The 22,926-nt window shown below is 43.0% G+C and overlaps 1 protein-coding gene across 4 annotated transcripts; it reads right to left on the bottom strand.

Moving 5' to 3' along the window:
* Positions 1-55: 55 nt before the first annotated feature.
* On the bottom strand, positions 56-22,755 carry LOC118310640 (E3 ubiquitin-protein ligase MARCHF6-like). 4 transcript variants are annotated; one of them, XR_007030747.1, is made up of 27 exons: positions 22,498-22,755; positions 20,378-20,477; positions 19,910-19,983; positions 19,660-19,803; positions 18,876-18,948; positions 18,435-18,618; positions 17,010-17,235; positions 16,058-16,119; positions 15,665-15,697; positions 13,658-13,709; positions 13,423-13,481; positions 13,232-13,312; positions 12,853-12,921; positions 12,629-12,703; positions 12,262-12,396; positions 12,009-12,128; positions 11,430-11,530; positions 11,103-11,240; positions 10,713-10,920; positions 10,531-10,600; positions 10,260-10,441; positions 10,022-10,156; positions 9,291-9,380; positions 8,978-9,110; positions 7,314-7,449; positions 6,805-6,960; positions 56-176 (listed from the first exon to the last, which is right to left on the bottom strand). XR_007030747.1 is itself a non-coding variant. In XM_035633739.2 (26 exons), the coding sequence occupies exons 1-26, from the start codon at positions 22,514-22,516 to the stop codon at positions 6,876-6,878; spliced, it is 2,784 nt and encodes a 927-aa protein (XP_035489632.2). In that variant the 5' UTR covers positions 22,517-22,755; the 3' UTR covers positions 2,588-6,875. The 4 variants fall into 4 exon arrangements, 3 of the variants coding, with proteins under 3 accessions (XP_035489632.2, XP_035489634.2, XP_035489633.2); XM_035633739.2 differs by lacking the exon at positions 56-176 and having other exon boundaries at positions 2,588-6,960; XM_035633741.2 differs by lacking the exons at positions 56-176; positions 22,498-22,755 and adding an exon at positions 22,230-22,329 and having other exon boundaries at positions 2,588-6,960.
* Positions 22,756-22,926: the final 171 nt, after the last annotated feature.

Here is a 22,926-nt window from a genome sequence, read left to right as displayed (position 1 = left end):
CACAGGTCCCGACCCCTCCCCCGTTTCCATCGTCAGCTCCTTCAGCGAGCGGTCTCATTGAATCCTGACATGTCTCAGGGGACTGGCTGTCGGCCGCAGATGCTTTTAACACAGCTGCGCCGCCGCTTGGTCCTGACACGCTGCTCCCCCTCAGGTTTCCTCAGAGGGCGCGTTACCTTTACAGTACAAGAAAGTGACTGTGGGATGATCTAAAGGCTCGAAGCTCATGGATGGAAGAAAAGGCCACAGATAATATTATGAGCTGACAGACAATATGTCCTTTAGCTGCGGGAAGCTGTGAATGAATGAAAACAGAAAAACTTTTTAAAAGCTCCTCAAAGGTCAGAAAATGTGACTCAGAGAACAGCACAAACTATTTTTCACTCTCTTCCATATGATGGCTCCAGTTACTATTTACTTTTCAAATTGGACACTTTGTAACCTTGAATGCCTCTTGAAAAACTGACAATCCCACCACTTAATCATGAGATAAAATATATCTCCAAAAATGATCAAATCTATTCTGTAAATGTAAAGCTGTTTCTGGCCTGATCACGACGTTTCCCTGCAACTTTAACAGGACGTTTCAATCTAAATTTCTGAACATTTCAGAAGAAAGGGCGCGTCCAAATTTTGTAACCGTAAAAATGATCATCTGTTTGTCAGTATTTGTAGATGTGACCGGAAACAGTGAGACAACTTACCTGCTTTGTTTTTTAGCCTGAAGTCTGCTTTTACAATAGAGCATTAAAAGAAAAGGAAAGTCTTTGTGACGCAGCACTAATCTCCTCAGAGCTCCTCACGGAGATTACAAAACCACAGGCACTCACTCCATGATTCAATTGCTATGAAAAGGTGGATCTCATAGCGCCTGTGAAAAAAAGTGCAGCTGGGCAAACTCAAGATTTATCTTGACGGCAGAAATCTCGCCTCGGCTGCATACGCTGCTAATCTGTACTTGGATTCCAAAACTGTTAAGACTGTGCATTAGCAGAGGGTTAATTGGATTCAGTAGAAATAACCACACGTCCTGTTCCCTCAAGCTACGTTTTCCAACAGTAACAAACATCATTCCAATTCAGAACTGGGTTGGTTAACGACCACTGACACCCAACAATGACTTTTTAAAAAAATATATATATATTATGACATCTTGATTTTAAACTGCTTGCATTTTTGATAAATGCCCGTGTTCTGTGAGATTGTGGTCACACATTTGCAGTGAATAAAAGCGATTTACTAATCAATTACTAAGCAATTTACGAACTGCCGTCAACTAAACTAAACCAAGTGTAAGACGGACTCAGAAGACAACTTGTCGAAACGACAGTCTGGCCTTCTGGAAAAATGTTGAAATGAGAAACTCTTTCGTCTTTTACTCATTTGAAAGAGTGAAAAGAGCTGAATGCAAACATCTTCTACATTAGTTTTCGTACAAAATGATCGGAATCTTCTTCAAGTGGTGATAAATACGTGGATTGTTGTGATGAATGGAGAGAAGTCGCCATTGTGCTGCTTGGTATCATTGTGTGCACCACACTGTACGGTGACTGTATCTGTCAAAATCTGTAGGCAGCTCCATCTTCCTCTGACCACAGAGGCCAATATTATCAAGACCCTCCCTCACTGGACGTGGCCAAAGTGTCTAGTTGCACTGTAGGTCGATTAGCTTCACGAAGAAGACCCAAAGACGGCCCCCATTTTATTTTCTTAAAGGGAAATGTAAAAAAAGCCTGACTGCTGTTTGATAACATGCACCTTGAATCTGTGCAGGGCACCATGAACTCATCGGAAACATCCTGCCCACGATCAGATGGTTCTGTCTAGCTCACAGGCTCCTCCGACAGGAAAACGATCCGAAACATTTGTGCGAAAGCAGCCGAGAGGAACAGAACATTGGACTGGTTGTGGAGTAGCCTGCTGTGAGTCCTAATCTTAATCCAGATGAACACCCGAGAGCCGAAACTCACAGCTGGGATCTGGCACCAACTTGAGGAAAAAAAAAAAGAAGAAAATAAGCGTGTGCTTTCCTGCAATGACTATACCTCAAAAAGGTTGTGTTAAAAAATGTCAGGGAAAAAAGGGTTGTAATATTTTTGCCCATGCAATTACCATATATTGTCTTATTTAAAATGTTACTTAAAAAGGCATCAGGTCGGTTCTATTAAACATGGAATAGAACATGTCAATGACTTCTTTTTTTAGTGACAACAATTTTATCATTCTTTTTGTAGGACAGAACAAGATCTTCACAGCTGTCATTTTACTTAAAAGAGTTACTGATACCCACTCATTGTCTTATGGGACCCCCCCCACACACACACACACACAAAAAGGCTGCCTCATAAGCAAGTGAAATAATTCTGCTTGAAGTACAGAACACGTTGAGTCAATATCAACTCACTTACAGTAAAAAAAAAGTCTAAAATAAAAAAATAAAATACAACCTTCATTAACTCCACTTGAACCCCCTATAAGGCGTCACAACAGCGATGTGGGGAACCACAGCTCCAGTCGAAATTACACACACTTGTAACATCATTTGTTTGAGGAGCACATTGTTCACACTGTAAAGAAGAAACTGCAGTTGAAGAACTCAAAAATGATTTATTATTGTTTCATGTTGATGAACCAACAATTAATTGACCTTAAAAGTGTACACCTTTATGATACAGTACATGCCACGGCCTTTTTTTTTTTTTGCACATATATAAAAATAGAAATCATGTGATTCTAGAAATTGAAATTCAAGATCAAAAATGGGAAGTGTCCGGCTCAGGTCAACGAGAAAATAAAAAGGTCACTTCGTAGCGTCGCATATTTATTTCATTTGAGCATTCCACATGGCAACACTGCGGCTGTCAGCGCTGAGGTTAAAGTCACTCACAATCCCCTAATCAATAGAAAAGCTGTTTATGTTCACCAAAGTCAAAAAATGAAAACGCCCCCAACGCAGACGCAGAAATTGAAAAAACAGATGCTCAACCGAAATGCATCTTTTGTGTGAAACCCGTTGTGCAGTCGCCACCACAGTAAAATATCGCCACCTCTCAGTGAAGAACACACGAGCCACTTAACAGATTCTGAGATGATTTCAAACTGTGTAATAAAGTGCAACACATTCAAACATTTGCATGAAAACAAAACAAAAAAACATCTCAATCCCTACTCGACTATTATTGTCAACAACAACAAAAAACAACAACTTAAAAAACATTTTAAAAATCTCCCCATAAACAACGGAAGGGGCAGGTTTCAGTCATTAGAAATAATCTAAAAGCCTTCAGTAATTTTTTTTAAGTTTTAATTTATCGATACGGTTTTATTGTGCAGAGATGAGACGCTGGGAGAGAAACACCTGGACACTGATTATGTATCATCTCAACATGTATGCATATTTGTTTTCTTGTTGATTCGTTTTTGTGTTCATCAATGAGACTTTCCACCTGTAATAGCGAGATGATGTCATTTCTCCTTTCAAACCGCAAGACAACCGAGGGGCAACTGGTCGGAGGTGTGGAGAGAGAAGAGGAACAAGAGGAGGAGGTGACGAGCCGCTGACGCACACCGACTGCTGTCACTCATCAGCAGGTCCACCACCGTCCCAACAATGCACCTCACACGCATCCATCTCCTGCGACAGCATCAGTGTCTGCAGTCATAACACAGAGCGACGTTCAGAGTTCCTTCCGCTAACCTGCGACTTCTCATCCACAGAAATACCTGCTGATACACAAACCGAAACGTTGCACCTCATCAAAGAAGAAAATCGAAGTGAGCGAGTCGGAGCGCAGCTCACTGCTCAGCTCCCGCCAGTCAGGAGACGGCCGAAGTTCAAAAGAGAATCCTGTTGGATCCAGAAGTATTTCGACTGTCAGTATCGGAAAACCAACGCAGCCACGGGCTCCTCTGACTAAACTACAGCTCCTGTCCCCTGCAGCTTCAAACGCGGCACAGTTAAACTGTCCTGACAGACTTAACACTGGTGGACATTTAGTGTTTAGCTTTAGTGTCCTCACCACACTACTGAAAATCAAACCGTCCAACTGTGACATTTCTGGGCCACATTTACACTCTGTATGTGAAGCGTCATTTCGACCGTTGCAGCTGCAACCGTAGACCAGAAGTGCTGAAGTAATCGCAAGGTGTAAAAGAAAAAAAGAAAAAAGGGGGGGGGGGGGGGCTCCTCTAAAAGAACCCACGGCACATCGACGTGCCTCCAGAAGGGAATTCGGTGACAGGATCACTTCAGCGGGCAGTATGTGATGGACGCGAGCGACGTGGACAGAGAGTGCATCAGCTCCTGCTCCCGTCCTCAAAGACACCAACAAGGTCAGCCTCCGACTGTCGGGCCAGAGGGGACGTTTCAGTGAGTCACGTCACCAGCAAAGGTACAGATTCACAAATGCCGGAGAGAGAATGAGCTGAACGAGCACGGCTACAAAGGGAAAACTCAAAAGTCTGCCGTCCCATGATTCAGACGCTGAACTGCACGCACTGCTCACCAACATAACCACACAGGTCGAGGCTGCGCTGGTGTGTAACACAAGACTTTATAGTGTTTTGAATTATGTGAAGAAACATAAGTATTTCACCGACTGTAGACGAGCATTCGTGTCTTTCTTTCGGTGCACAGATTATTCTACATTTCCAACGGCACAGTGCGCTGGAGACTTGCTTTACAAAGGGCAGGGAATATGGTGATTATTCTTATGATGTCATCAGGGTTAGCTCAGGTCTGCATCACAAGATGTGAATTCGAAAGATGTGAACGGAGGGTCGAAAGAAAGACACTGCATTTTGGGAAATGTAGGAACAGTACAACCCATTAACATCTAACTTTTTTTTTTTTTCCACAGAAAGTGATTTTTTTGAAAAAAGTTGGGAGAAAATTGTGAGTATTTATTCACTCTTGTTTCTGTGCATTCTTGCATTTCTTCATTGTTCTCCATTTTGACACTACCCATCAAATTATATATTTCTTTCATCGCAGCCTTGCCGGCAATAAAATCTGCCTCTGCTACAGTCAAAAGAAATTATTACATTTATGAAATACAACATTATCAGTCAGGCAAAAAGTAGCAGGATCCAACTGAAGCAGGTATGCGTAAATGACAAAGTGTGTGTGTCGTGTTATTCGGCAGGCCTGAGCTAGTTTCCCGCTTGTGATTTGCAGAATCAGGTCAATTGCACCATCAGAAAACCAGGAATGTGTTTGCTATTAATGTGAAAACTTCTTGTTAGAAAACAGTTTTAGTTCTGTCCAATCAAAAGCACCCAGCTATGTATGAAGGAAGTCATTGTAGCATAACTGTCAAAAGCAGGAGGCAATCTAGTATGTTTAAACTAAGCGCTTTGTAAATCTAAATATGACTTCTGTTCCATTGAGAAATACGTGTTTCAGAGTTAGTATTCAAGAAGCTGAAGAGGTGTGGGAAACAAATAATGCTAAGCAACGCTGTTTATTTGGCTAGTCTTTTATCTGGACTTTATTAGCATAATGCTTTGTAACTCTGTTGTATCATTTTTGAGAAAATGGAATTTTAAATCTCCCCTGTGTACATCACGTCTACCATATTTCCCATGACCCCCTTTACTCTTCAACTTCTCAGTTGTCACTGAATTAAGTTTAGTTTTGAGTGTGATGGAACACATCTCACGACAAAGGCCATACATGTGGGTAGGCAACCATTGTTACAACCTGACAGATTGATATTAGCACGGGACAGCGATGAAAGACAAAACCAGAAACCTGAGTTTTTTTAGAAGGTATAAAACATAAAAGGTAAACAGTGGCCATATCCAGTCACTGGTTTCCTGGGGGAAACCCTGCATTTTAGTCACTTGCGTCACTTTTCTATTGAAAATAAATCTGCGTTTTGTCATCTAAAGTCGGTTTTAGCGGCTGTCTCATAACTGTTAGTTCAATCAGTGTCAATCTCTAAGGGGATTACACAATCACATTATACAATTCCGAAAGGCTGCTTTTCTGTTTAAATGTTCTCAGTTGAAGCCTCACTTTGTATGTGCTGCACATCAACATGTGACTCCCCCCCCCCTTCAAGTGAATAAGCTCTCATCTCCCGAAGGTGGATTTGACCAGTTTGAAAGTGTCTGTAACGAAACCAAAAGCTCGGGAAGGTAGTAAAACATAAAGTGTCCTGACTGTACACTCTACATCTGTAGTTCAAAGGATTCCTCAGAGGATTATCTAACTGCTCACTCCAGAAAAGTATTACTAAAATCAATGAAAAACACATCTAGTAAAAATATCTAAAAAAATAAAATAAAATAATACAATTACATTGCTACATGATGTATGTCCCTCCTTATCACTGACAACCTCAGCCTGATGAAAGCGTGCCGTCTGAGACAACTCTACAACAAGAGCAGGACCACAAAGATGTCCCCCGTTAAAGTCCTACTATCTCCCCCACAACTCCGAAAATGTCCCCATAAGAGACGCAGTGTGACCTAAACAATTTTTCACAACAGGCATTCAAAGGGAAGCACAATCTGAGGTAAAAGCTAACTGACCCGGCTTCATCAAAAACCTTTTCCAATTTAAAATGTCAGCTGCACTGAAGACAAAAACAGACACATTAGACAGGATGAACAAGGCGGTGGTTCTGCTGAGTTTCAATCACGCTGAGGGTTTTTACAGGTTTGTAAGTTGACACTCTTCCAGGTCTTTGTCTCCGAAACCTGCGACTGCAGTTGATAAGAGCACCAGGACTCAGTCGGAAGCTTAGAGGTGGAGTTTGAAGCCGACAGCCAAGCAGAGAGGAAGCAAAGGGGTTTCACCTCAGGAGCTGATGGCAGCTCCCACTGCTCGACGTCGAGTCAGCTCCACTGATCCCAGAGCAGAGTCAGCTCTACGAGGAGGTGCTGTAGGAGGGGGCGGACGCGCCCCTGCCCGCCTTGCGTTCATAATTCACCAGTCTCTGTCCAACTAAGTATCTAGAAGGGAAACGGGAAAGACAGTTATTATTTGGAAATCATCTTAAGGTCTTTGCAGTCACACAATTCTTTTGTACTTGTCCCTGTTCAGTAGGGCTATCTTTACTTCATGTGTGGGTTGCGTCCTCCATCGTACTACCGTTGACAGCTTATTGGAAGACTGTCTGTCAATACATGAGTATTTAGGCTACTGTTTGTGACATAATGGAGTTTTTAGTACTAAAACTTCCCAAAGATTGTTTCTCCTTCAAATCTGTGCTCATCGTAGAATCTGACCACTGAAAGAAATGTCCCAAGATATAAAATCTAATCTGTGTAAGTTCATGGTAAAATACATTAAGTGGTGTACTGACTTGTCGTTTTTGATGTGCTCATATAAGCGTTTGAACTGCCGTATCTGGAAGGACAGGATGGCCAACAGAGACACCACCATCAGCAGGAACGGATAGATCCTCCTCTCCACCAGCGTCTGCATCTCTGGCTGCACACCTGCAGCAGGAGGGGGGGGGGGACATGTGAACGTCTGTGATGTCCTATCGCTGGAGTGGAAAGGAGGGAGCAGGCGGATGGCAGAAAGCTAATCGCTTTCATTTAATAAGAGTTGAGATGAGGGAGCAGACTAACATCAAAGACGAAAGAGAGCTGAACTTGCACAATGACTTAAATCCCCATTTTCATAAAGGGCTAGGGATTCTTAATTGACTAGCTGTTTAAATGCATGTGTCCTAGTCAGCATCAAAAACACTTGTTTAAAGTGAAATCGGTGCCTTGGATCAGCTTTGCAGAAGAGCAAGCCTCAGATGAGCCGTGTCCAAATTAAGAAGGATTTGCCTGTGCAGTGGCCTGATCATTTCTTTGCTACACTTTCTGATTTAGTCAGTAAACAAAACAAGAAAGACCAAATAAACAAGTCTCATTTTAATTTGGCTGATCACAATCACAAATTCCTCCTGAATTCTTTCATTAGAGAGACACTTAATAAAACCACCACATATTATTGGTGAGATGCCTTTCAGACAGTTAGCTGTGGTTGGGTTAAGAAAAACGCAGCTGGGAGGGCAGTTGTGTTTTATTTGCAGTGAAACAAATCCTATTTTGAGTTGTTTAAAGCCCGAAATGTGCGATTTAAGCCCGTCTTTGCCGTGCAGTGGCACGGCCGTCGGACCTTCCGATACATTTCTGACATGTCAGAAATTTGGGTCGGCCGACTTAAGCCTCTCGCACAGTTGAAGCAGCCGAGTCCATTCCTCAACGTCCTTGCCTTTTTTTTCCTGACTGTGCCTGCGCGAAGTGGCAAACATGGTCAATTTGGCTTAGAGTATGAGAAGTTCATAATATAAGAAATATAATAAATAGTCAGTGTGTTGGAGCGTATCCCTACAGGTGGAGGGTCCCTTCGCTGCTGAACGGTTATTGTTGCGAAAATCATAAATTATAATGTTTATTGGCCTTTTTTTGAGGTTTCGGCACACAGTGAGAGCAGTCCAAGTCCTGGCTGACGGTCGGACCGTCAGTGTGAGCACATAAATCCTGAGTTTTGGCTTCACATGGCAGACTATTTATTGACAATTCAACCTCACCCAGAGACAAAGGAGAACGTGTGTGACAGAAGCCAGCCAGAGTCACACACAGTTCAAATTGTTGTATGTTTTGGTTTACCATTAATAAAAGAGTTATCGGTTAGTAGCCAGAGATGGAACAACAGCTGCTAACCGATAGCCCTGTTATTAATGGAAAAACAAAACATACAACAATGTCACACACGTTCTCCTTTGTCTCTCTCTTCCTTCTGGAAGCTTCTTCACAGGCTTCTGGAGTGGGAGGGAGGGGACCCATCATGCCTTTTCTTGACCCTACTCACAGAGAGAAGGGGTGAAGGAGAAGACTGGAGAAGTGAGGGGGGGAAGGAAGGAGAATCTGGTCTCTTTTCCTCCACTACCTTGAAAGCACAACATTAAGCTACCGGGAAAACCATGCTCACCCCAGACCCACACACAACCACACATAAGACACTTACCAAGCAGTGGTGTAATGCCTCCAGAGATGGTGTAGGGCACACAGAGAGACAGCAGTAGGACGCAGATGACTGGGGCAGCCAGCCGGCGCATGATGAAATAGAGGTCGATGTTGCGAATACCGTTAGCATACACCTACAGCAACCAGAGAGAGGATGGCGACAGTTTCAATTTGTTTTTCTTGAGCTTCAGTACAAAGTGAACAACATGCTCCACTGTACTCACATCATATCAAGAGATGTTTCCAGACATGTTGTTCATCTTTACATTTGTTTGAATGACAGTGATCATGTGAAGAAGGAAGAGGTGACTCACCTGTTCGATGACAGTTTTGAGCCACCACTGAGGGCCCATCAGTGTGATGGCGGCGATGATTTTAGCATGGAGCACGCCAAGCGCCCAGTCCTGCCACGCAGACATCAAACAATTAACAACCACGACACGGCGAACATTGTCAGCATCTATTCTGTATAAAAAATGATTTTGTGTCCCTGAGCAGGAGGCTGAATGCTGGCGGAAAATTTCTGAGACGAGTGACATGGCCACCAAAAACAGGTTACTTTGCGAAATATAAACAGGTTTTGCTAAAAACTTTTTTTCCCTCTAAAACAAATAAGCCAACGTTTCCCGGTGTAAAATGTCTAACAGAAGAAGCATTGACAAGAAAAATAAAACCTTTTTGGAATGCTCATTGTCATGACAGTGGATATCTAGTATTGAGGTTTGATACCCAGCCCCACTGACAATACATGCATGTAAGATGATGTAAACGACGCAAAACCTCGATTGGATGAAATGTGTAGCTGTGCTAAACACACATTAGAAACTACCAGCTCTTGCATCAAGTATCTCCCCATGATTATTTTTTTTCTACCTGTTTTGTGTTCAGTGTCAGTTATGTGCAAGTCTGTTTGACATTTTTGAACTAGTGTTGTTTTTCTAAGTCTGCAAGTGTCCATGTCAGCAAGGGAGTAAAACTGAGGCCTTTGAAAGGAAACAATCAAACGCCATGTCCTTACTCACACATACAAATTCCATGGTCCTACCTGCCAGGGATAGAAGAGTGGCGTCTGGTCCAGTGGGACCCTGAGAGGAGCGACAATGACGAGCTCAAACAGCAGACCCAAGAGCAGAGGAATCACTCCAGCTAACTGCACAGCCACCACAACGGTCTTCAGAATCTGTGTAAGATGGCACATTCACAACACAAAAGTTTGCCACATCTTTACAGTGGGAGCTTCACTTTTGCCGTTTCCTGAGAAGACCACAAGACATCGACAGTACCATGAGCGTCCACTCCTGGACTTTGAGCATGATGACGGTTCGTCCCTGTGGCATCCAGGACAGCATCACTGTGGCGGCTCGAATGGACAGCCAGCAGACGTAGAGACCACTGGCTGCCGTGTACAGCTCGTGGACCATGGCACTGCCCATCCAGAAGGACATCAGCCAGCGACCCACAGACACTGGAAGAAGGGGAAGAGGAGGACCGGTGTGAATGCAGGTGGGCAGGATGTGGAAGAAGAGAAGAGCAGAGCAGTAAAATACAACTTACCGGGCAGTGTAAGGCAGATGAAACTAGCCAGGAGCAGCGTCACACACATGAAAACAACCAACAGGATGATCTGAACAAGCAAACACAGAAAAGAATTAAAAAAAAATCATTTGTACAGGAAATGTTAATAGGCACATCTACAGTGACGATATGATATGAAGAACCGTGAAGTTGTCAGTCACCCTGAGGGGAAAGTGGACCGGCCGGTGGTACGGCTGGAAACCCACGGGACCGCCCTGCTGCAGTATAGCCTGATGAGCAGCGTGGAGCCCCTCCCCTAGGCCGGGGATCCGGTTGTTGTTGTTATGGCGACCGGGAGGATTGTTGATTGGTTGGTTGTCATCGTCGTCGTCGTCTTCGTGTTCTCCGAGCAGGTATGAGTGGAGGTCACTGTGGGAAGCCAGCAATTATTTAGTCATTATGTCACTTCACAGGACATAAGGAGAAAATGATATTCCCCCCCCCCCAATTATGTTAGATAAAGATCTTTAAAAGCAGCCAAGCTTTTACGCCATTCTACTATTTTCCATCTGACTTTGCAGAGAGTGTGTTTGTATGCATCTCAAGCTTACAGCATGTATCCGGCCGTGAAAGTCCAGGCGTGGACGAGCCGTTTGAGCCACTGTCGAGTGTGACCCTGCTCCAGCAGTGCCGGCAGAACAACTTGAAGCAGCAGCAGCTCTAATGACAGCTCGCTAACTGGGGCATCGCTGCAGGGACAGAAAATCAACCGCAGCTTGACAATTCACACTCCGTAGAGACTAGAAAATTGCAGCTCAGTGTGGTTTACAGCATCATATTTTGGGTTATGCTTGTATAGACAAAAAAAAATCATATCACCTTTAACTTTCACAGACATGAAGAATTTCTAAATCTTAATTCTATGTTATCTTGGTTACCTGTAAAGCATCACATTGTAGGGAAGGAAGACTGGGAAGAGCAGCTTAATGATTCTGATAGGAAGCCAAAGCATCAGCAAAACTATGGAACCAAACACCACCTGGAAACACACGCACACATTCGTTAGACACACAGTTTCCCTATACTTTCCCAGGACAAACCAAAATATTTATAATATACATTTTGATGCTGAAAACATGTGCAACAGATTCAATATCAATCTGATATTGAATCAGAGCTACTTTCCCATTACTCTACATAATCCACATTTTTCTGTAATGGAGATCAGTTCCAATGAAAAGTGTGTGTGTGTGTCTGTGTGTGTGTGTAGTTTCATTTTTCTGATCAGTACAAAATGAATGCAATTCAAAATATGCTTGTGAAGTTTATGTTATTTGTATCGATTTAGACTGTTTTTATGATTCTTGCAATTTTGAACTGTCTTTATATTTAACTATTCTAGCTCAACAGTTTTCTTGACTTGATAATATGACAACGTTATTTTTAACAGCAAACGAAATATGATGTTGTTTTTTTTAGACTTGGCGGAAAACAGAGGAGGAGAACACTGGACTGACCACAGAGAGAATAAACCTCCGGAGATGTCTGTAGATGGGCAGGTGGATCATCTCTTGGACTGGGTTGAAGTCTGGGTCGTTCAGGTTCCTCAGGAACCACAGCACACCAGGCCGAAGCACCTGTGCACAAAGTTACACCAGTAAAGACATTTAGAATTTTATTTTGAACATTTAGAATATTATGAATGGTTTATAATAAATAATGAATGGTTCATGGTGAGCAACAGTTACTGGCCGAAGGTCTCCACGTTACCTCTCTGAGCAGAAGGATGAAAGAGGCAAAGTAGAAGACGTAGACCATGCCGACCAGCCAGTGGAGGAACATGGTGGTGCCAGGAGCAGAGTCAAAACTCTGCTCCCTGTCCTTCAGAGTGGCATCAAACATCTCCTGCAATGAACAAAGGTCTGTGTTTTAATACTAGAGACAAAAACTCATAAAATCTGTTTGTGTGTGTGATAACATTGAGATTGTGTTTCCAAGTTGAATGTTAACCAATTTTCCTCATCAAATTTGAATCCATTGCATCATTGTGATTGAATACAGTCATTTGTGTTAGTCATCAAGGGGTCAGTATGTGACCAACGGGATCAATTTAGAGTATTCTGTGTAATTGTCTTACCAGTGAGCAAATGTCGAGCCACCAACCACAAATCAGTGGGAACAAGCCTATCTCCATGACAACCAGCAGGGACACCTGTCACAACACAAATCCAATTTAGGTACGTTTTTCATTATGTTTCTGTAATCATAATTTTCTTAATCACTGTTTCAACTGAATGTCTCAGGTTCGACGAAAACAAAGTAGATCTTTGGAAACATTCCAGTCTTGCATCTCTGATTCACCTTGACAACGATGTAGCAGACACCCAGGAGACGTCTGGACCGCTGGAACCTTACTAATGAAGCCAGGACCTAAAGGAGGCACAGTTAAGGACTGACAGTAACTGTGAGAAAAAATATATCCAGTCAGTGTTTTAATTTATGGATTAAGCATTTCTAATACATTAACACATTTCATACAAGTTCTTAGAGCCAGATGTGGGCCACTGACCTGACGTTTGTGTTTTTGAATAACTAGACAACGAAATTTCTACTACAAATAATGTTGGGACCTTGCTCTGGGGAGTATATAAGAGAAATTTTAAATAACTACGTAGAAAACAGGACAACAAAAACCCCCACAAGGTATATTGGGTAATTTCATGATCAGTGCAGAGGATACGTGGCAAATCATGAGAGCTCCAGCCAGGAGGATGTATCCCAGTATGGTGGTGATGAGGCCATCAAAGTGTGACGCTTTGATCTGCAACCAGATACGATATCAGATCAATTCCAGCGCTGTGCGGCAAATCAGAATACTAGTGAGGAATTCAAACTGTCCGTGCGTCCCCTCAGGCATCGCTGTGCACTTACATGGTCTTCAAAGCCCAGTCCAACCACTGAGAAATGGCCGATGTGATATGGACAAAAAGCTGGAGGGAAGACACATAGGTGAGAGTAGAACTGACAGTGTGGTGGATTTGAGGGTGTCTGAAACTGACTTCATCACTGAGTTACAGTGGGGAAAAAAACTGCTAAAATAAGGTTAAAGAGCTCGTACATTCCTTGAACAGTGTGAGAATGTCACTACGCTGCAGGTTGAACTTACCAAAGACAAGGATGAAGAGTGTGTTGAGAGACACCACCCAGAAGACATGCTCCTAGAGAAGACACACACAAACACCAACACACGTCATTCAACTTCTAGCTACAGTTGCAATCAAGATTACGTATGTAATATATCGACATATAATGCCACTGAGGTTCCACAAGAGAAATTCCAGTATATATTAGCCTGGCATATTTCCTATTAGAGATGTTCCGATTCCGATAGCAGTATCGGAAATACATCTGATGCTGCCGTAAAGGTCGGATTGGGCATGGGCGAGGACGCAAATCTTAAGTATTTCAAGCATATTAGTTTCACAGAGGTACAACTGCAAATTTCTTTCACCAGAAATCACTTCTTCTGCGCCACTCCAAAACAGCGTTCTGCGCTCTACTGACACCAGCAAGTACTGTTTTCAGAGCAGCGGAGAAGAAGTGATTTTGCGTAGTGTAGCATTGGCCAGAGCTAGTGATGTCATCCATTTTTCAACATTTCAGCCGGGAAAGTCCCACAAGTAAAACCAACCTGTACCATATTGTTGTTTTATACGGTTTCTGTGAAGGATATAGACTGAAGGTATTTTATTGTTCTAAACTGTGGTTGCACGTTATTTTGAAATGAATTGTTATTTATTCCTAAATTTCTTTAGTTTTGAAGTTGCTGTTGCTACGTTTTATACAGTAACTGTATTGTTTAAAACTTTAAAGCTCTTTTCATAAGTTTTGGCTGCACTCTAACAGCAATTTAAAGGAAGCAATTGTTGTTTATTCCTAGATTTATTTGTGTTCTTTTTCAGTCATGACTGTCAAACTAGATAATAAAGAAGTTCTATGGCATCTGTTTTTCAAAGGGTTTGACCTGAGCAAAGCCAAACAACAACGATGGCAATCATCACTTCCATACATAGCAGAACACCACTGTAAAATATGTTATATAAGTTGTTATTTTTTCTAATGCACTGGTATCTGTACTTGGTATCAGCCGATATGCAAAGTTCATTTATTGGAATCGGTATCGGGGAGGGATAATTGGTATCATCTCTATTTCCAATAAACGTGGCAGTTGTTATTATGGTTGGTCCATACTCTGAACTGCCTGCCTCTGATGAAGAGATTTAGTGAAACAAGGATTTGCACACAGAAACACATTTTAAATGCTATGATGTATTTTTTTTTTATTGTGAGAGAGCTGAGCACTCTGGCCTCTGGGTTTGATCTGACTTACGAACAATACTATCAGTGACAAATTCATTTGTGGCAACTGAGCTTGGATCCCTCTCGCCCATGGCTATATGTACAGTAGAATGATTTAATTATTAAGGGCTAGGATTAAATAAGTTTGTACTTCTTCCTACTCCTTTTTGCGCATGCAAATTAAAGGAAAAATGTCCCCCTTTTTTCCTCTATTTTGTTGGATAAGTTTTCAACAAATGCTGGTGTCTTTTTTGTTGTTGTTGAATTTTACATGTTCTAAATAAATAAATAAATATGTGTCAAGGTTTGACATTAATCTCTGCAGCGAAGGGATCCTGCCTCCGCCAGAATTGGGAGAGCAGTGAGTACAGGGAGGCCAAGAGTTTCCTGACCTATGTCGTCTTTCAGAACGGGCCTGTTTATTCTGATTCTAGAACATTTTTTTGCTCCTGCAAGATTTTATGCACTGCTGCCACAAGGTTGGCTGACTGGATAATTGCACGAATAAGCAGGTGTACAGTGTAGTTCCCTATGCAGTTAACCTCAAAGGCCGTTCCAGGAACCTACTTACTGTCTTTACTTTGGATCGAATGATTTATTTATACAAGTATTTATGTAAAAATCATGTTCACTTTGAGAGCTGTAATTGGCTTGAACTACTTGCCCCAACGTTACACAAGCAACGGAGGCGATAAGTGCAGTGTCAGCATGACCCTTAGAGTCCGAAAGGCCACATTAATGTGAAATATACATGTAGAAATATACCAGGATAACCCTTAAGCCAAATTCAAAGATGTGTGTAATGTGCACTTACCAAGAAAACTAGGGAGCCATCAAGTCCCAGCATCTGGGACATAGAGAAATCAGTGTCAATGATCCATTATAATACAGAATTGAACATGGTATTTCTACTGGTCTCAGTAGAATAGCTACATCTACAATGTCTACTAATACAAAAGAAGAAGAAATGTACTGATCGCTACCCAGGTTAGCTGCAAGCAACTTCCCTGGAAATGGCAAGAATCTAGAGTGTGGCTTAAGCAAACTACAGTAAGAGGGATAATTCCTGTCAAAGCCCTTTAGCCCAAATCAATCTGAAAACTACCTGCCCCCCTCCTTTGACTTCTCCTGTGTAAGCATCATGTCTTCGCTACATCACAGCCCCTATTGGAGCAGGAAACAGATTGAAGAAAAAACACATTCCCACCCTTTCCCAGGTCAACTCCTCTGCTGCACGGTCCCACTCCAGAGCGTTCCAGTTCAAATCTTCTGCAAAGGAGAATGAGAAACAACAGAAAGAGTGAGAGACACATACAATGTATTGTGACAATATTCCTCTGTAGTTCCATTACCGTGTAGGTTGCTTTGTCTTTGCTTATCTTTAAGGAGGAATGTTATTTAAAGTCCCCCTCAACTCAAAAAAGTGTTTGTGTCCTCTAAAATGTCTGACATTGACTATAGGGACTTTGTATCTGAGCAAATTTTGTCAACATAGAGGCAGTTTCCCATTCCTCTCCTGGAGGAGGAGATTTCTGTGCACTTCTCAGCAATATAAAATTCAGAAGAATCCTGGGCAAGCTAGATTAAGTACGTCACAACCAATCGCTGTCGAATACGCAAATGTAGGCAAAGAAACCAGAAACTTCCAGTGCACGCAGAGGCAGCGCATCCACGAGAGCACAGAAGGTGTGTCAGCAGACAGTTAGCGTTAGATTTAGCAGTTCGGCTGAACTCTGAATCTGGCCGAGGTTGCCTCTAGCCATCTTGTTGCGCACATTCTTCCACTGGTCAACCTAGCGCAAGCAGCTGTGGTGGGCGGGGCGCGCGGCCTGTGTTGTTTGCATATCCTGACTATTCATAGTCTCAGAATTCGTCAATGAGGGAGAGAGAGTAGATGGTTTCCAGCCCCGTTTCAGAGTTTTTTAGTTTTTTTGTCTTTTGTGGGCAAACAATGTTAAACAAAATATTAGGCATAGCGGATTATTTTTATATACTTTAAAAATGTGACTGGAGGGGTTCTTTAAACAGAGGAGCAACCTAAAGTCATGGTTCAATTAGGCTGACAACATTTCTACACTACTGAGGAATGATATGTAAAAAGCTTGAAAAATCAACCACTTTAAATGTGTATTGCATTTCTGTGTTGTGTTCACACTGACCTTGTCCTCCATTATTGGCACCAGCGGCATCCTCTTCCCTGCCGTCCTCATCCTCCTCCTCATCTTCCTCCCCATCTTCGTCTTCGTCATCGTCAAGTTCAGCCTCGTCTTCCTGGTTGCCGTCTTCATGTGGGTCGGCAGGAGCCAGTCCATCTGCCGCTGGATGCTGTGCTACAGCGGCATCTGCAGCCACCTGGACGTTGACTGCAGCGTTTCCACCCGGTACCTGCACAATCACAATGCAATCATTAGGAGAATAAGGAAAACTGTATTGTTCCCCTGTTCTCCTTGCCTGGGGACCAGACAATTTCTGGGAGCTCATTAAAATTTGCTCTGCCAGAATACGGTCTGGATCCCCTCCACTGGGAAGTGATTTCCCTCCAGCAGAAAACTTACCAGTCCAATCACAGCTGATTATCTGATAACGGGTGGGGTTTATACCACGACGGGGAGGGAAGCGCCATTCTAAACAAACAAAGCTGTCGCTGATGAACGAGCATTTGACGAAAAGTTTTTTAAAAAAAGGCAACACTGGTTCACAGGCATTGTAAAATCATCATCAAAGACATCTCCTCTCTGCTCTAGTCTGACGTCGCTCAACAGACGCCACATGAATGTCTGCGTCCGTTGGTAAACCCTCTTGGAAATCGAAAATGAACCGAGAGGTCCCAGACTAATACGCAATTGAGTATTAATCTGGCTACGCCAGGCTACTGTTCTCCTACGACAAAGGCTGCACCAGTTAACACAAAATAATATTTGAGCTCTTATTTGCTCATCAACCAAATACCGTTTTGAATTTGGCAGTTATCGAGGACAGCTTGACAGTTACAACGTGAGCCAAAAAGAACCCCATCACCAACAGCCTTGTTACACGTTTTAATATTGCTACTTTTAGATTTCCAGCCCAATGTGTACTGCTTAATACCAATGACAGCAGGAAATTGACATTGTCTGGCAAGTACAGCTTTACTCATTTGGTAATGTGTAAACGGACAAATGTGATTGCAAGTCTGGCAAGCACATGATCTATCAGCAAAGTCCTGAAGTTTGCACGTGGAAGTGTTGGCCAGAGCAGGCAGGCTTAAACAAATGTGTCCCAGGAGACAAAACTGGCAAGTGTAGCAGACAGTTACTTCAATTATTTTTCATGAAGTCAAAAAAGTGAATTTTAATCAAACTGCATGTGTGACAGTGAAATAGTCTAAAATGTATTCCCCCCAGGAGTCATTAATCAAACTAAAAATGAATGCCTTGGGTTCAAGTGAACCCAATTAGCTTTTCTTTTGACAGGTACAACCGTGTCAATGTGACAAATATTCCTCAGCGCACCAGTGGCAAAATAAAATCCAATACACCCTTTTCCTGCTCCATGTGCAGCTAAACAAGGAACCTTGTTGCTTGTTTAGGACAAATTGTGCTCACGTCATTGGCTGGTGCAGCAGGGCCGTTGGGCTGGTTGGGAACCAGAGGGGGTTGATTCTGCTCCAACCACTGAGGGGGGCCGCCGTGGACAATCTGCTCCCTGAGCCACACCAGGCTGATGAAGGCACACAGTGTGCACGTGACCACAAAACAACCCTGGAGACAGTCTGCGAGCAGGTTTTGTCTGACAGAAGAGATGACACATCAAGGATTAATTTTATATATATATATATATATTTTTAAAACAAACTTACTTTGATAGAGTGAGCTGAACAAATGGACAGAAAAGATGACATGAATGGATGAGGCTAATGCAAATAACCAGATTATTATCAGCAGACATTAATCTTCATGAAATTTTTACATAACTCCAGTGTCCAAGATATGGACAGAGAGAGACAAAAGGGGTAAAACCAAAACCAGAGAGTTGTTCAAACTTACGTTGAAAGCATATCTAACGGGAGGGTAAGGAGTGAGCTCACAGAGCCAGTAAACAAACACTTGTAGATACGACCTGTTAGGAGAGCAAAGATGAAAATAGTTATGTCAATTACAAAATTGTGAGATTGTTTTCTGTAACCAACAGAAACTAAAACTACACTGAAAAACCTCACTCCAAATTCAGGTCTTTCACTTGAATGTTAATGGACGTCAGGCTGCCTTAACGAATTTATCTCCAGCAAATAAATTGTCAGTGAACCTGAGAACCTGAACCAGTGAGTCCCCGCCATTAAACCAGATTGAGCTGATGTGCATTCTTTAAAAGTTCATTCTTTTGACTGAAAGTCCAGTTTGCAGCTTAGCTCAAAAGTTTGTTTCAGACAGTTCTGAAGCTGAACTACTGGATGTTTCTCATTACCGCATGCCTTAACTGTCAAACTGCTCGCAAGAGCAATACCCTTTGCCAGTAAGAACAATGAAAGCTTAGTTCCACTTGAGTAAAAGGGCTAATTTATTTGTGGCTTAAAACATTTGAGTCAATTTGCTGCTGCACGGTAGGTTGAATTTGGTTTTATTAAAGTTTCTAGCTCAACCTTTCAGTTCTGTATGGAAAAAAATGGAAACGACTGCCGAAAATTCATTTTCTTTTTTTTGGTTCTCTTCCTTAAGCTCCTTCCTTGTTAGGGGAAGTTGTGGAATGCATACAATGTGTGGTGACAAAAGAGAACACTGCTGATTAAATCTCCCTTTTTGTTTTGTTATGACAATAGATGATGGGACTTACATGCTGTGAGAGGCACCACACCTAGCCAGGCGAATGCCACCAGTGTGTAGTGGAACCAGTATCTGATGGCAGTTCCGACACTGGTGACAAGCCCCGAAAAGATATCCTGGACAGGCAAGCGCGAGGGCATGTCTGGAGAGTAGACTGAAGAAAAAATGGGGATGAAGAACGAGATGCACAATTAGTTACTTGGAGGAGCTTGTGACGAATAAATGCATCGATGATGTGCCGTAAAAAAAAAACATCTTACTTGGTGTAAATGCAAACCGGTGTTTGCATAATTCACAGTATTCTTTCCTGCTGTGTTTCAACCACTGCAGGAGGCTGTGAAAACAACCAGACAGCTTGTGAGATCCTGCGGTAACATCGCACAAATTTTCCATGTGTCTTCACATCCTAAACGCGAATGCTCCCATGCGCAAAAAATATGTTCTGTATCAATTTCTATCAAACTGTTTTATTTGCTTAAAACCTATTCAGTAACATCGATGTGAAGGGAATTTCTAGGCTATAACCAGATATTTCCTAATGCCCCCTGAGAATTCTTTACAAATGTTTTAGCGTCTATCTCAACAACAACTCATTCACAAAGCAAACAGATTGAAGCCATTGACAGCCACCACCGTAACTGAATTGATGAACATTTTAAAATGGAGAGGGAAGACAATATCATGGAACCATACATGTTTTTACATTTCAACTTGGCCACTGAACATACCATTCCTGATGGATAAACTTGATGCTGCCGGTGCAGACACAGGGGTGGTAGAGCGGCTTGTCCTGGGTCCCCTCCGACCGACAGACCCGGCAGATGTCTCCTGTACAGTGGGCACAGAGTAATAGAACTTAGAGTATTTGGAGCCATTCACTTTTTAAATTTTTTTTATTATGTTGTAACATTTTGCCCATCCATCTGAACACAATAACTCAAAGGGACAAAGTGGAAACGTGTTTAAAAATTTTCACAAATGTATTCAAAAAAATAATAAAGACCCTCAATGCAATACTTTATAAAAGCCTCTTTGTGTGCAGCGGGATGTTGGAAATCTTCTATCAGTCTGTTGTTGCCAGCGTACTGTTCTCCACTGTGGTCTGCTGGGGGAGCAGCATCGGAGCCAGCGACACCAACAGATTGAACAAACTGATCAAGAAAGCTGGCTCCGTAACAGGCTGCAAGATGGACGCGTATGAAGCTGTGGTGGAGAGGAGGACTATGAACAAACTGTTGTCCATCGCGGATAACCCGGACCATCCTCTCCACCTCACACCGGACAGACAGCGGAGCGCCTTCTCCAACAGGCTGATTCAGCTTCGCTGTCACAAGGACCGTTACAGGAAATCTTTCCTGCCACAAGCCAGACAGACAGACTTTGTTTAAGCTAAACAGTGAACATAAATCCCGGCACATTTGCTCGATTGTACTACTGCACTATTTCCATGGTTAATACTTCATGTAAATTCTTAAAATTGTATTATTCTTACTCTCTATATTTTTGCAATTCGTATATTTAAAACGTATTTGTGTAGATATTTTATATATTTGTAATATAATGTGTGCTGTGTGAAACGTGCTGCTGCTACACCGGAATTTCCCAGCTTGGGATGAATAAAGTATCTATCTATCTATCTATCTATCTATCTTTGCCATCAATTACCGCTACGACGCCGACGCCTCCATGCTGATCACGGATCATCCGGCATTGCCCAAATTTTATAGCAGAGGTCCCGAGACAGTTCCTTGGTGTGTGCCCTTTCTAGACTGCGTCCAGTCAATTCAGTTTGTCGCCGGTGGACTCCAATGGAGTTCACGTCCCGTGGGTTGATAATTGAGGTGAAGGACACAAGTGCCTCGTCATTTTGTCACTGGGGGTTCTTGAGTGAAGGGGGGGGGGGGGGGAGATGGCAAATCAATCAACTTCAAACATACATTTCTGTGTCATCCACTGGTCAGATATTAACCCTGACCCACACTCTTGACACACTTTAAATATAATGCCAACTGTGGTGAAGCACGAGTGTGTTGGGACTTGGGGGAGCAGCGCAGGACAGCTCCTTCACTGGCAGTAGGACAACACGGTAATCCTTGGATTACCTCTCAGTCACCGGAGGACCAAAAATAAAATAAACTATAATTAGCCCAGGACGCGAGAACACAGTGTCAGTCGGGAAGTAACAAAAACAAACGGCCCAATACAAAAAAAAAAACACGAATAGGACTAAAGTGGAGATACCTGACCCTCCGTGACGACAGAGGTTCAGAGAACCCTCTGGTCCTCTAACGTTACATCACAGAACACGGGTCATTTTACAGGTCGGGCTGGAGACACTGCTTTGTATTGATGGCGTGTCTCTGCTGTAACTCAGTGTAACGTGGAACAAGAACCGTGCCAACGAGCCGGCCTGACCGGCGTGTCGACTTCAGCCGTTAGCCGCGTACCACAGCGCTCGTACTGTTGTGATAACGGTAGCATCGGTCTCTGGTAAAGGCTAGTTCACAACGTGGCCCGGCAACGCGAGCCCTCCCACGGGGACGCGGCCGTCTGCCGTGATCCTGTACCACCGCGGCTCACCGGTGTTCGATGGAACGGCACAGAGCCTCGCGTTGCCCAGTTTCACTCGCAGCTGATGAGCTAACGGACTCGAGCTAATGCTACTCGGCGAGCCCGCTAACGCCACTTAGCTAACGGTTTCTTCACTTCCGGTGAACTTTCGCTCGTTTGACGGAAACCCAAAACCGAGCGCGTGCTCGAGTCGGACACTGGCGTTGTCAACGTGGGCCGTTTCTACCCGTCGGAGATAACAAATTAGGGCAATCGGGGGGTTTTGAGCATTAGCTACCTTCGTCGGCGGTGTCCATCTTGACTGGCTGCCCTGCTCCGCGGTGGTCAGGCGAAGTCCGTCCGTGTGGCAGCGACAACCGCTCTCTGTCGACATGTAAACAGTTGGAGCTGGCGTCTATACTTCAAGCTCCAATTATCTCTGACGTGGCCATCGTAAAAATAAAAAATAAGCGGTAATCCTACTCGCATGCAACACCAGCGAGCAGTCGGGACACACTTTAAGCAACATGTGATTTGTGCAGTGATTTCACCACACGGTGGCGCCGAAGAGCAATCGGACAGCTTGACCCTTTCACGTTGATTTTATTTGTATTTCTTTTTATTTCATATTAATAATAATAACAATACATTTCATTTATATTGCTAAAAGCAATCTCAAATTGCTACAGAGTAAAAGCAAGATAAAAAGAAAAATTTAAAATAGGTT

Source organism: Scophthalmus maximus, chromosome 5, assembly GCF_022379125.1.
Source record: "Scophthalmus maximus strain ysfricsl-2021 chromosome 5, ASM2237912v1, whole genome shotgun sequence".
Classification (NCBI taxonomy): Eukaryota; Metazoa; Chordata; class Actinopteri; order Pleuronectiformes; family Scophthalmidae; genus Scophthalmus; species Scophthalmus maximus.
This window is presented reverse-complemented; position numbering and strand designations above follow the sequence as displayed.

Excerpts from the sequence above, each read along its gene's own strand:
- LOC118310640 (XM_035633739.2), bottom strand. Across the intron at positions 19,984-20,377 it reads AAGTTTATCCATCAGGAATG|CCTCCTGCAGTGGTTGAAAC; the intron begins GTATGTTCAGTG and ends TTGTTTTCACAG. Across the intron at positions 10,601-10,712 it reads CGGTCCACTTTCCCCTCAGG|ATCATCCTGTTGGTTGTTTT; the intron begins GTGACTGACAAC and ends TTGCTTGTTCAG.